The 14,127-nt window shown below is 37.3% G+C and overlaps 1 protein-coding gene across 1 annotated transcript in view; it reads right to left on the bottom strand.

Moving 5' to 3' along the window:
• The window catches only part of Lrp2 (LDL receptor related protein 2), a 193,303-nt gene that overhangs the window by 118,488 nt on the left and 60,688 nt on the right, over nucleotides 1-14,127 (bottom strand). Inside the window, exons 10-16 of the mRNA XM_042694053.1 lie at nucleotides 12,425-12,553; nucleotides 10,019-10,188; nucleotides 8,836-9,059; nucleotides 6,783-6,989; nucleotides 4,876-5,078; nucleotides 3,222-3,362; nucleotides 2,012-2,215 (exon numbers count right to left, since the gene is read on the bottom strand). Of these exons, the coding sequence (XP_042549987.1) occupies nucleotides 2,012-2,215; nucleotides 3,222-3,362; nucleotides 4,876-5,078; nucleotides 6,783-6,989; nucleotides 8,836-9,059; nucleotides 10,019-10,188; nucleotides 12,425-12,553 (1,278 nt within the window). The remainder of the gene's footprint in view (nucleotides 1-2,011; nucleotides 2,216-3,221; nucleotides 3,363-4,875; nucleotides 5,079-6,782; nucleotides 6,990-8,835; nucleotides 9,060-10,018; nucleotides 10,189-12,424; nucleotides 12,554-14,127) is intronic.

Here is a 14,127-nt window from a genome sequence, read left to right as displayed (position 1 = left end):
ATGCCTGTAATCCTAGCTACTCAGGAGGCTGAGATCTGAGGATTGTGGTTCAAAGCCAGCTGGGGCAGGAAAGTCCCCATGAGATTCTTATCTCCAATTAACCACTCAAAAACTGGAAGTGGAACTGTGGCTCTAAGTAGTAGCGCACTAGCCTTGAGCAAAAGTGCTCAGGGACAGCCGGCACCCAGGCCCTGAATTCAAGTCTCACAACTGACGGGGGGGCGGGGGGGGGGGGAAGCGTTATGAAATTATGCAGAAAAAGACTAATGTGGGGTGGCAGAGATCACAGTTATTTATGGATTATAGTCATTATAAGGAACACAATATAGAAGGAAACACAAGAGTGTGTCATCATAAGAGAGAATGTTTTATTAGACCAAAGAGCCAAAGATAAGAAAAGCATTTCTTTAGCAACAAACAGCTAACTGCCATGAGAGAGTTCCGGAACTGTGATATAGTGGGCGAATCAGAGGTGAGAAATCAGTAGAAGGTAGAAGAAGGGCCTGAAAAGATGGTTGGCCATGAAGAAAGAGGACTGGAGCAGAGGGGAGCATAGAGCTGTGTGTTCTTAAAATGAAAGAGACTTCATGATACCTGATAAGAAGTAGCCTAGGAAGTAAGGAAAAAAGAAGGTATAGAGGAAGAAGGATAATGGATAGAGAGAATTCCCTCACAGGCTTCATTCAACCCATCTTGACTTTAATTGATTTCTGGCTCATTGTCTGCCTATATCCATTGAAAAATCTTCTCTCTTAAAATATAGAGCAATTACAATATTGCTTAACATACTTGAAGTTGATTTTTAAAATATAGTAAATGCATGAGGTCCTGAATGCTGGGGACTGATCCCCAGCACTTTTTTTCCACGTGGAAAAAGAAGGAAGAAAAAAATTTAAAAACCCTATGGTGATAATTCCAAATCAGCAGATCAACAAAGCAAAGCAGGACAACATAGAGAAGAGGTTCAGAAACTCAAGGCTGTCTTTTGCTTAGAGCTCAGCTAAAGAGTTCTCTGAGCTGCAGACTAGATCAGTTCTAGTTCAAAATATCAATTTGAACATATGTTTATCCCTACTAGGTGATACTACAAGAATGGCAACTGAGATATTTTCATAAAAGTTTTCCAGCTAGCATTATTCTAGGGATAGCCTAGAATTTTCTCACCAACTCTATGAACAATGGCATATCTAGCATTACTCCTGTTACTTATCTGTTTAGGAAACTGAGGTGTGAAGAGGCATAAAGAGACCTTAAATATTTTTCCTATTGGTTATACAGATAGACAATGCAGAGAACCAGAGTTTAAACACAGATAGTCATCCACCCTCTTAGTGACTCTATTATATTGATATATTGCTATATAGACAGCTATTTCCAAATTGCAGATTTCAATCCACTAGTTGGTATAAAATCAACAAATCATGCATCATTCAAGTAAAGTGATTGGCCATAACATATCTACCTGCAATGATGATGAAGATCTTACCAGAATTCCAAACAACTAAAAACTGAGTGATATATTCAAATTTACCTAAAATTCATTTCTTTTTTAATATTTTATTATCTTTAAGGGTTGTACAAAGGAGTAGTCATTCAACAAAGCTGTTTATGAATTCAGAGTGTCATTCTTTTCAATATCTAAAATTCATAAGTTATTATTATTCCAAACTATTAGCATATAGATAGCCCACCGAATAAATTTTACTGCTTGAATATGAGCAGTTTCTAGTCAATTATCTATTAAGGACTTCCAGACACTTCATCTTCCTTTCATGTTAATTCTTGTCATCTCATTTACAGCATGTTTTGGAAATAGAGGAAGACACTGGTTTTAACTTGATTTGTTCTTTAAAAAATATATTTATTTTCCTGATCTCAAGGTATTTGCCAAGCTTCATAAGGGGATATTGTTTAAGGAGCAGATGCAAAATTATACTGAATGAATCTATTATCATTAGTAGTAGTAGTAGTAAAAATAGGCAAAATGTACATGCACACACAATTTTCTTACCTGTGCCATCAATCTTTTGCTTATATATTAAGTCTTTTGATGTATCTGAGAAAAAGATAGTTCTCTCCTGGGCATCAAAATCAATTCCAACAAAAAAGGAAAGGCTCCCAGTCACTGGAACCATGACGTCTTCCTGAACAGACTGCGTGAATGGGATTCCACGCACAGCCAGCTGGGAGGAAAAGATCAGGAAGTTCTTGACAGCTGCAAAGAAAGGGACATCACAGTCAGCCAGAGTGTATTTCTAGCCTCCCTAAGCTCCACAGAACTTTATATTTTGTGTAAGTCATAACTGGAAATAATGAATGGAAAAGAGAAAAGATAAGCAACCATGATGGTGACACAAGTATTCTAATCTCACTTTTTCCTAAGAAACACTTCCTTACAGAATATATATATACATGTACAATATATATATATATATATATATATATATACTTATATGTAAATGAAAGAGTTTTTTATGTAAACAGTGATTTCCAGGGATGGGGATATAGCTCAGTGGGAGAGTGTTGACCCACTCTGCATAAGCCCTTGGGCTCTATTATAGCACTGGAAAAACAAAATGTGAAAATAGAAAATAACTCAAAATTCAATCCTATGAAATTTGAATGCCATAGTTAACGTTTCAAGAAACAAAGAGAAAAAGAAGATCAAGAAAACTAGAAGCCAGGCACCAGGGGCTCACACTTGTAATCCTAGCTACTCAGGAGGCTGGGATCTAAGGATCAAAATTCTAAGCCACCCTGAGATTCTGATCACTAATTAATTAACCACCAGTAAGCAGAAGTGGAGCTATGGCTCAAATGGTAGAGCACAAGGCTTGAGGGAAAAAAACTAAAGGACAGAACCCAGGACCTGAATTCAAGCCCCAAAATTGGCACATATATTTCTGTGCTTGTGCTCGTGTATGCACACATGCGTATGCACACGCGCGCACGTGCACACACACACGCACACATACATGAACACACACAATCAAAATCCTCTAAACAAGCAATTTTAGGAAATTCCCAAAGACCAGATATTGACTTGGTCAAACACAGCTCTTTGTACAGAAAAAGTAGTGCCTATAAAACCAGATGCCATATGGGTTACAGAAAGCTCATTCTCAGTGAGCAAGGCAGAGGGGGAGCTGTTGTCAGGGTACAGGTGTGCATATATACCATACCCTACACTACCTACTTTAAAATTGTCATGGATATCTTACCCACACAGTGGCGCTCATCAGCGGCCAGCTCAAAACCAAATGTACACTTGCAACGGTAGCCCAGACCATCATTATCTGTTCTGTGGCTCAGGACACAGATCTGCTCACAGCCCCCATTGTTGACTTCACAGGGATTGCTAGCTGGAAGGGAAAATGCAGAGGGCTAAATCACAATTCAAAATGGATAAATGATGCACACCATGCAAGACCACGTGGGCTCTGCTGGTGAGAGATGGGGTTTCAATTCCATAAAGCCATCGCTCCTGGCTACCTCTGCAAGCATCCAGAGCTAGCCACACCACCCACTCTCAAACCAGCGGGATGCCCACAGCTGGATAAATATGGGATTCTTTCTCCCACAATAATTATGTTAGAGTCTGTCTGCCTATGTCCATGATTAGAAATAACTGCCACCAAATACGAAATAAAATTGCCGTTAGCGCTATTTTTACTAATTATGAGATATAACTATTACTCACCTGGGTACTTATTTTTTTAAGCAAGCAAATGTACAACCAATAATCCTGAGAGGTAAATATTGTTACTCCAGAAAGATCCAAAGGATTAGAAAAGTTACCCAAGATTATTCAATGGCCAGATAAACTGCTAAAATAGGATTCAGATCCAGTTCTGCCTGAAAACCCTACATGTCTGCCATACAAATCACTTTATGCTTCTAAAAGATAGTAACTCTGAGAGGCCACAGAGAGAGCACTTCTACCTGATTTTTATACTCTCTTCTGAGACTTAGTCTTCAAAAATTTACTTTCCTTTCTCAGGTTGACAGGCTTGAGAAACAACACCAGAAACTCTTCTAAGCCAAATAACAGGAACAGTCTGGATAATCAAACTTAGGTAGAGGTAGAGGTCAAATAAGCAGCTCTTAGTTGAGTCAAAAACTATCCCAAATAGAGATTTCCAAAACATTTTCAGATAAACATACTATTGCCCAAAATGGTAATATTAAAGAATAGTCACCTAAATATATCCATTCTGTTTTTTCTTATACCCTGTTTTTTTTATACCCTTTCTCCATTTAACCAGACTCATTACCTAATAGAGAACTAAAGCAAAGATGTCTTTCTCTAAATTATAATTCACTAGTATTAAGTTGTCTACCAACATAGCCTCACTTATTATTGTATCTCTTTTTTTTGGCCCACAAGCAAATATAGGAAAGAGACATAGACTGTTCAGATAGATACATCAAAGCTCAATTTAAAACTCTTAAAACACAAATAAAACTTTAAGATAATGGACTAAAATAACATCTGAATCAAAATAAAATCTTAATGATCTGACTCTATTCAGCATGAGCATGGAGACTTGTCATTTTCCTCTGTTGACCCCCAAACAAAACAGAAGAGTTTTCAAATGGATGAAATTCTCAGTGTAGAATGAAACTAGGTATGTGGATTTACTTTGCTTGCTGCTAGATTCCCCAGCATCTTCAAACAATGCAGAGACCAATAAACATTTTAACTCCAAAATATATCCATTGCTTTAGATGTCTGAGCAGCAAAGTCAATTTCATAGGGCTTAATACTCTAGATAGCCCTTCATATATTTGAGAATATTACCCAATTCTCTCAAGCTTCCTCATCATTAACTTCCATAGTTCTCAGAAACCAGAGTTATGTGGCTGGACGCTTACCATTGGGTTGCCTGAGAGCATGGTAAACAGTCACTCCGTAGGTCCTCAGGGAAGACTGGTGGTATACCTGGGGGTGAGGCTCTGTGAACTTGTTAGCCTTCATCACGGCCATCTTTGTCCAATCAGAAAAGAACACATGATCCTCAAACAAGCTTATTCCATAGGGATGAGGAATGAGGGAGCCTCCATGAACCACTGTCTTCCTATTGCAAACAATATAAAAATCATTTTTTTGGTTTGTTTTCCTATATTTTTATTCAAGGTGTAACTAGTACAGTGAAATGCCTAAAAAGTTAAATCATTTCTTGTTACCACATAGAAAACATAGAACAGATGCATCGTAAGATACATGTAAAGTTCCATCTTCATTTGATGGGACATTCATGTGGAAAAGGCCATGAAGACTTAAATTCCAGTCCTAGACAACCATCCAGTTTGTTTTTAGATTTGGAGGCAAAATTACTATTTTCTCCCTTGCTCAGTATTCCTTTTTTCCTATATACAAGGCTAATATGTAAGACAGTATTTTAAATTTCATAGATGGGTTAGCATACTAAAAGTTGGAAGTCTGGTGGGAAATGCTCCCAGTACCCATTAACCACTTCTCAACAACAAGGGAGCAGACTGTACAAGTATAAAAGTTCAGCCCCGGCAAACACCCAGACCTTATGCATCTGCTTGATTAAAAAAAAGTCACTAGATCATATTTTTTTAGTAGAAACACAGCACATAGCTGCTTAATTAGGAAGTTAAGAAGACCAAAAAGTGCTAAACAAAGGGAAGAAATCCACCTTGCCTACCATGACCACCTCTAGGTAAACAATGATTCCATTAGACACACGAATAAAGTGAGATAGAATTTCACTATATCTCACTAAAACTCCCTTATTTTCTTTATTTTGGCACTGTCTTTCTTTTGGGAAAAAAATCTTAGCTAAAACAGCATATAGGGCTCTAAGAAAAAACTTGAAGAGACTGAGCATAGTGATCCAGTTATATGTACTATGTATGTAGGATATCAGTTCAGGCCAGCCTAGGTGAAAGATAGAGAGACACAGAGAGAGAGAGAGAGAGAGAGAGATTTTGGAGGTATGATGTAAGTAGTAGAGAACCTGGCTAGGAGGCACAAGGCCTTAAGTCCAAGCCTCAATACTGTCAAAAAAAATTCTACCAGACTTGAAGTATACTCCATTGGTGTATACTCAGTGTCAGAACATATGTTTAGCATGTATGAGACATGAAGCAAAAACAAACGTAAACTTGAAAACATAAACTTGAAATACATATGAGCAGAGTAAAATCCAACCAATTCCCACTGTTAAGTTAAAATGTAGCTAGGTGCCTATGGCTCATATCTGTCATCTTGGCTATTTGAGAGACTAAGATCTGGAGAATCAAATTTCCAGACCAGCTCAGGCAGAAAAGTTCATTAGATTCCATCTCAATAGAAAAAGCTGAGTTTAGTGGCATGCATCATATTCACCAAGCTATGCATCAATCTATGGAGAGTCCCAGCTATGCAGAGAAAAACAGAAAACTGATTTCATAGATCAGATGTATTCCCAAGCATGCATCTGTCTTTTCTGAAAGACTCTATATCAAAAATAAGCAGTATTTAAAAAAAAAAAAGATGGGCTGTAGATATGGCTCAGCTGTAGTTCAGATCCCAATACTGTGAAAGCAAATAATAATGATAATAATGTTTGTTGAGAAACATTAGAAAAATCAGGTAAAGTGGTCTTGGAAAATAAAGCATGAGAGAAATAAATGAACTTCAAGGTAAGTGGCACATATGCTTCATGAGTTAAGGAGGTTCAAAGAATCAGTCTATGTAATATTTTATGACTGTCTTTACAAAACACAAGAGAAAGTAACAAAACCTGTAAAACTATAAAAATGCCTCTTACCTTTGAATTCCATCGTAAGTTACAGTTTCAACATAGTCATAGCGGGAGTCAACCCAGTAAACTCGCTGGGATACAATATCCAGAGTAATGCCAGCAGGCCACCCCAGCTTTGTCTTTACTAAGTCTTTCCGGTTGCTGCCATCCATGAAAGCTCTTTCCAACTTGGGTTCCCCAGAAAGGCTCTCCCAATCTGAGAAGAACAAATAGCTACAAAAGAAAAAGCCAAAGATGAAAGGTTCTGTCATTTCGCAAGGTTATCAGAAAATATTTATTCAGTGTATTTGGATCAATGGGATTTACCATTGACTACCAATGGAGGGATAAAGCATTAGATATGAAAAAGTGTTTACAAAAGGAAACACAGGAGGCTGGCAAGGTGGCTCAGTGGTAGAGTGCTTGCTTTGTATACATGAGGCCCTGGGTTCAATTCCTCAGCACCACATAAACAGAAAAAATAGCCAGAAATGGTGTTATGGCTCAAGTAGTAGAGCACTTGCCTTGAGCTAAAGAGCTGAGGGACAGTGCCCAGGCCCAGAGTTCAAATGCTACAACTGACCAAAAAAAAAGGAAACACAGCACTACATCAGTGGCTCACACCTGTAATCCTGCTGCTCAGGAGGCTGAAATCTGAGGATCATGGTTTGAAGACCAAAATGGGCAGGAAAGTCTATGAGAATATTGTCTCCAATTCACCACCATAAAAGCTCAAGTGATAGAGTGTTAGCCTTGAGCAAAAAAGCTCAGAGAGAGCACCCAAGCCTTGACTTTAAGCTCCAAGACTGCCACCAAAAAACAACAACAACAAAAAGATACAGAAGTAAACACACTATATAAAAAAGGATATAGAAATAAACACTCCATGTTTTTTAAGATACAGGAGTAAATACACTTCATTTTTTTAAAAAACAATAAACTCTAAATAGTAATTGGTAAAATGCATTAATATAGCAGTCTGAAATTGTGTAGTTACCTTAACTTTCTCCTCTGTTCCCTAGCTCTGTATTTCACTTCTTGTTGATATGAAAGAAAACTTAAAAATACAGTTTAAGAAGAGCCATCAAGCTGGGTGCTGGTATCTCTAACTACTATTAACTAACTATTCAGGAAGCTAAGATCTAAGGATCTTGGTTCAAAGCCAGCATAAGCAGAAAAATCCAAAAGACTCTTTTCTCCAATTAGCCAGAAAGTGGCATTTTTCAAGTGGTAGAGCACCAACCTTGAGAGAAAAAACTAAGGGAGACCATAAGGCCTTGAGTTCAAGCCCTAATATGGCATACATGTGCACACATTTACACATACACACACACACACATACACACACACACACACACAGAGCCATCAAGTTATAATTTCCTTCAGTCCTCCACTCTGTGGCATAACCCACTGGACAGTACCATTTTCAAGTACAGCTGATACAATACAATTGCAAACAACTACTAGTCATCAACACTTAAGCAACCTATAGTTCATCCAAGGGTACCTAAGACCCTGGTGCAAAATTCTAGAAAACTTAAACCTTCTAAAACACTTCTCACATGTGGAGATTGGGAACATTTGCATTGAAACTTGAAGGAAAGCTGATTGATTCACATTATAATGAGATATAAGCATTAATCTCAGCTCAAGCCTGTAACAAGCACTAAAAGGAACATTACAACTGCCTTTCTCTTTTTAAAAAAAAATATTAGCTAACTCATGTTAGAGCAACATTTTATTATGGAGCAATTTAATATTGTTTGACCATAATAATTAAATAACTAATACTAATTGAATCAGACTAGACTTCACTCTTGGCTAGCAATTATGGCAAATACTAAAAATAAAGTTCATATCTCAATGCATCAAGTATATTTAGCACAGCAGTAGATGTGTTTGTATTATGTGTTCTCAAATAAGATTACAGTTAGACAATTTCTTTAAAGGCCTCATGAATAGCAACAAAATAACAAAAGAAATTTGGATTAACCACCAAATAATCCACTAGGTATTTCATATTTAGGGGGAGGAACAAAACCTGAACATACAGGAATTAGTACGTTTTCACATGACTTACCCCACAGTTGGGTCCAAGGCAATTCCTCTAGGATGCCCTAAGTTTTCAGTAATAAGGGTAACCCGCTGGCTTCCATCCAAATTTACCATATCTATGCGGTTGACCTTTGTCTCCACCAGGTAAAGTTTATCGTTAATCCAGTCCACAGCCAGATTCTCTGGAGCTTCCACAGAAACATTGAGAACTTCTTGGATATTTAAACCATTAATGTCAACTGAAAAAACCTACAAGAAAAGCTAGAGTTATACTACATAGGCATGACTGTGGGAAGTTTTCCCAGTTCATTCAGAATGTCTATTTTGTAGGAATCAGTTATCTTCTAGACCTTCTTGGTGTTTGTCGTAAGTTTAATTAGAAGATTGGAGGTGTGGCTTCAGTGGTACAACACAAACCAAACAAGCATGAGTCCTGAGTCAAGTTTAATTAGAGTATGGATATTTTGGTGGTGATGGTTTGTGTTGATCCTTGGTTGTAATCAAATCTGAATTATTAGTAATCTATATTTCTATATTTATTAGTAATCTATATTTCTAGAAAAATTATGCAAATTAATATTTAAGTGAATTAGGTTTTATTAGTATGTAATATATTAAAGGAAAAATAACAGGATAAATAAAATTCTGTGCCTCTTTAGGGGTCTCTATAACTTAGGTTTTAAAAATCTGTACTGCATAACTCAAAGTTGAAGTTAAATCATCTCACTTTCCAAATAAGACAGTGTAATGAAACTGTGGCTATTACATAGTGTCAGTGTTTCTTATCCCAATCCTCAATTACAATTCCACTTAGAAGATGCAAGTACAAGTCTGATTTCTATCATCCAGAAAAGCAGTGTACTTTTTACATTTTAAATGATCAAGTTTCAAAACTGACTACACTAAATCTCGTTTTTGAAAGAATGTCTACTATTTCTTTTAATTAGGCTTTTGGACTCATTTTGGAATAAAATTAAAAGTTGCTCCAACCTAATCCATATAATAGACTGCTTTGTGTAATAGGTCCCATGAAACAGTATAGCATGGAGAAGGTGCTGATTAACATAAAATATCTTAAGGGCCTTTTCTGTTAGAAAACAATGGCGCTTTCCCTTCAACTCCCCCCCACCAAAATGAGAAGCTATCAGCACTTTTCACTGGCAAGTTCTAGTCAGCTCCCAAGCTACACTCCAGAAATTTCTATTTACCTTATCTCGCACAGGATCTGTCCAAAAAACTTTGTGCAGACGGTAGTGAAAATCCACACCCACGGCCACGCCACGGTTTTGAGACTCTACTAGAATCTGGAAGCTTCTTCCATGAATATCACCAATAATCAAATCTCGACCATTGGAGAAGATAATGGAGGCCTCTTGAACTAAAGGTGAAGAAGGAAACACTCCTTCAAGTGAGCAAGGACTGACATGCTTTCTGCATTTGCAAATGTTTTCTTCTATGTTACCTTAGTTCTTCCTAAAATAAATCTCTAAGAAAGACAGATGGTAACCATTCTGTCCATTTTTTTGGTGGACAAACTAAGGCACAAAGACGCCTAGCAAACATATCCAAAGTTACAGTGAGTTAGGATCAGAATCTGGCAAGAATTCAACCATCCTAATAGTCCAATGAAGTATCAACAACATGAAAGAGAGGGCACTTTATCTTCATGTGCTCCTTTAGATTGTATGAACACACTCTAAATTTAGAACATACTTTAAAGATCACTGAAGAATTCCTTGTTCTGTAAAATCATATATATATATGTATATATATGATATAAATATGGCAGGTGGTAAGTCCAAATGTGGGCTGTCTATATGCAATAGCTAAAAGTAAGAAATGATTTAAAATTCCATTAGTAAAGAGGATTAAATAAATAAATAAATTATGTACATACAAAGAGGGAATCTTTTTTATTTTTTGTACATTTTTTATTGTAAAAATACTGTACAGAGGGGTTACAGTTACATGAGCAAAGTAATGAGTAAATTTCCAAAGAGGGAATTTTATGCCACTATAAAGAATTAGAGAAGAGCTCCATGTGCTCCTATGGAAAGCTCTCAAAAATATATTGACATTATGCTTTGGATATGTATGTGTGTGTCTTTTCAGAGGGGCAAAGTGGGATAAAGAAAAGGAGAGAAGGGTGAACAAATGCAGTCATAGTATTCAGTATACTCTATATGGAAAATAAACTTTGCAACTTGTGGGCAAGGATGGGAGGGGAAATCTAGGGGAAAGTGAAGGAAGGGATGGCATTGTCCAATAAAGAAATGTACTCATTATCTGAGAAATGGTAACCCCTCTGTACAACACCTTAACAATAACAATAAAATGATATTTAAAATATATATTGACAGCAAAATAAACTGCATAGTTTGTTGCTGTATATGTAAAAATAGTTAAATATCTATACTTACTTATACTTATTCATGCATTTAAAGATGTCTAGAATTGGAATAATGAAACAGAAATTACTTGTGGGAGAGGTGAAGTAGAAAGTTGCAGGGAAACTGGAATGTGGGAGACACTTTACTATATATTCTCTTAAAAATTGAAAGTTTTGAACATGAATATATTACCCATTCAGAAAATAAAGAAATTTTAAAATCAGCTGCACCTAAAAGTAAATGCGTAAGAAATCAGTTATTTCAAGACAAAAATAACTAAAAAATGGGACATTCATAAATCAGATGAAGCGTATAGTTTCAGAAAGCAACAAAAGCACATCACAATCAAGTATAAAACAATAGCTGATGAACAGAGGTAAAAGCTAGGTGTGTGGCAGCACACTTGCCTAGCGTGCACAAGGCTCTGGGTTCAATTCCTAGCACCACAAGAAAAATAAAAAGTTAAAATAGAGATGTGGAAATCTACAGTAACAAAAGCGGTTTGGAGAGATTACAGTACTCTTAGACAGAGACCAACAAAATATCCAGAATGAAGACATGAAAATTCTCAGCCAAATTTTGAAACATGGTATGAAACGTGGTATGAGTAATGCCAAAATTATTTTCAATTTCGTGGTAAGCAAATTAATTAAAGTTAACAGCCAGGTGTCAGTGGCTCCTGCCTGTAATCCTAGCTACTCAGGAAGCTAAGATCTGAGGACTATGGCTCTAAGCTAGCTCAGACAGGAAAGTTCTTGAGATTTATCTCCAATTAATCACCAAATAGATGGATGTAGAGCTGTGGCTCAAGTGATAGAGTACTAGCCTTGAGGAAAAAAGCTAAGGGAAAGTACCAAGGCCCTGGATTCAAACCTCAATGCGAGCACACACACACACACACACACACACACACACACACACACGAAAAAGTTGAATGTTCAAGTCAGTCAAATGTAGTCATAAGACTTACTCTAAAATTAAAAGTGGTGGATGTCAGAGTAGCCTAAGCCAATAAAGAAACTAATAAAAAAATTAATGATCACTATTAATACATATATTGATATGAAATTAATATTGACCCATCCTTCTCAGCAGCAGGGGACATGCCAATTTGAGATGATAAAATCCTGCCAGCAGCATAAATGTGAGTAGTTCTTTGCCATCAGAAGGAAGATACACAGAAGTTAACTGTCAAGAGATACACAGTGTGCACAGTTTACTCACAGGAATCATTAGCTCTGCAATGCTGCTCACGCTCCAGGATGTACCCCTCCTCACAGTGGCACAGATGGTGGCCAAATCGGTTCTCACATTTCTGATCACAGATTCCCCATATCTTGCAGTCATCAAAGTCTGTCATGTTTAAAAAACAAACACATGCATAATCATGTTTAGAAGAGTTTCTTGAGTGCTCTCAGACAAAATCCTGGAAAGCATGATGAAGAATATAGTTATTCCCTTCTCCAAAAGGACTCCCATCTAGCAGTTGGCCCCAATTCCAGGAGTACTGTTAAAAATAGGAACTCAGAACAGGCACCTTCAGTGAGAAGAAACAAACCCAAGATCATGGAAATCACTTTGTTAAAATACCTGAAGGCTATTGTTACAGAAGATCACAACACGGATTCACAGCCCTGTGGCACCAGATTTCACTTATTTGTCACATATGGCTTTTAGTATAGATTCTTACCTCTAAAACTTTGCTTTTCAAATAGTAGCCCCTATATTTATCTAAATTTGGCATTTCTTTGAAAAAAATAAATAAAATTAATAATACTGTTCCCTGGTCATATGTGCTACATTTTAAGTCTCCAGTGTCACACATTAGAGAGTATTAGAGTAGACATGCAGGAATGTATACATACTGAAGAAGGCTCTATTAGGCAACATTATTTCAGAACAAGTAAGACTTGACTTGCCCACATGACAGCTCTATACAGTTAGCAAGCAGAAGCAGGAAGACCACAAGTTCAAGGCCAGCCCAGGCAAAGTTAGTGAGATATTACCATAAAAACAAAAGGGTTTTGAGGGTGTGGCCCAAGTGGTAGAATGCTTACCTAGCTAGGTCCTAGGTTCAACTCACTGAAACACATGTACACACAACAAATATGTATCATCAGTTAAATAAGAAGGAAAGCGTGCCAGGTACCGGTGGCTCACATCTGTAATCCTAGCTACTGAGGAGGCTAAGATCTGAGGATCACAGTTCAAAGCCAGCCCAGGCAGAAAAGTCCATGAGACTCTTATCTCCAATAAACCACTAGAAAACCAGAAGTGGCGCTGTGACTCAAGTAGTAGAGTGTTCACCTTGAGCTGAAGGGCGCAGGGACAGTGCCCAGGCCCAGAGTTCAAGCCCCACGACCGACAAAAAAAAAAAAAAAGGAAGAAGAAGAAGAAGAAGGAAAGTGTGAGGAGAGTAGAAATTAAGTTTTTTTCATGAGAATCAAAGGGAGTGAAAATTAAGTGAAACACTATATGCACACATAATCCATTATTTTTATATAGTTTTCTTCTTATTTTGTGCCTCCTCCTACCACCAAATACTGCTCTGAAAATAATTTAAAACCTGTTTTTAGTTTAGGCCACCATAGGCATCTCTGACCTTCTGCTGGATAATTCTCCTCCATGCTGAATGACTGCCCAACCCTAACTCTGCACCACCTTGTCATTCTATCAACAAACAGTGTGTCCTGTCAACCAGAAACAATGAGCCTTTAAACTGCTTCAGCATGCCATAGAGGGTCCATTATAAAGCCAAGACTACCAGGAGCAGAGAAAGGGCAGGAAGATGCTAGATCTCATGTCAGGATCAACTCAATTTTATTCTTGATTACCTAGAGGCCTTCATCAATGAGCTATGTCTAAAGATGAGAAACACTGCATATATTTCCAACACAAGAAGCTTCTGGCATGATCCAGCCATACAC

Source organism: Dipodomys spectabilis, unplaced genomic scaffold (assembly GCF_019054845.1).
Source record: "Dipodomys spectabilis isolate Male_0828 unplaced genomic scaffold, ASM1905484v1 ptg000174l, whole genome shotgun sequence".
NCBI classification, from domain to species: domain Eukaryota; kingdom Metazoa; phylum Chordata; class Mammalia; order Rodentia; family Heteromyidae; genus Dipodomys; species Dipodomys spectabilis.
Note: the sequence above shows the minus strand (reverse complement) of the source record. Positions and strands in the feature narration are given on the sequence as shown.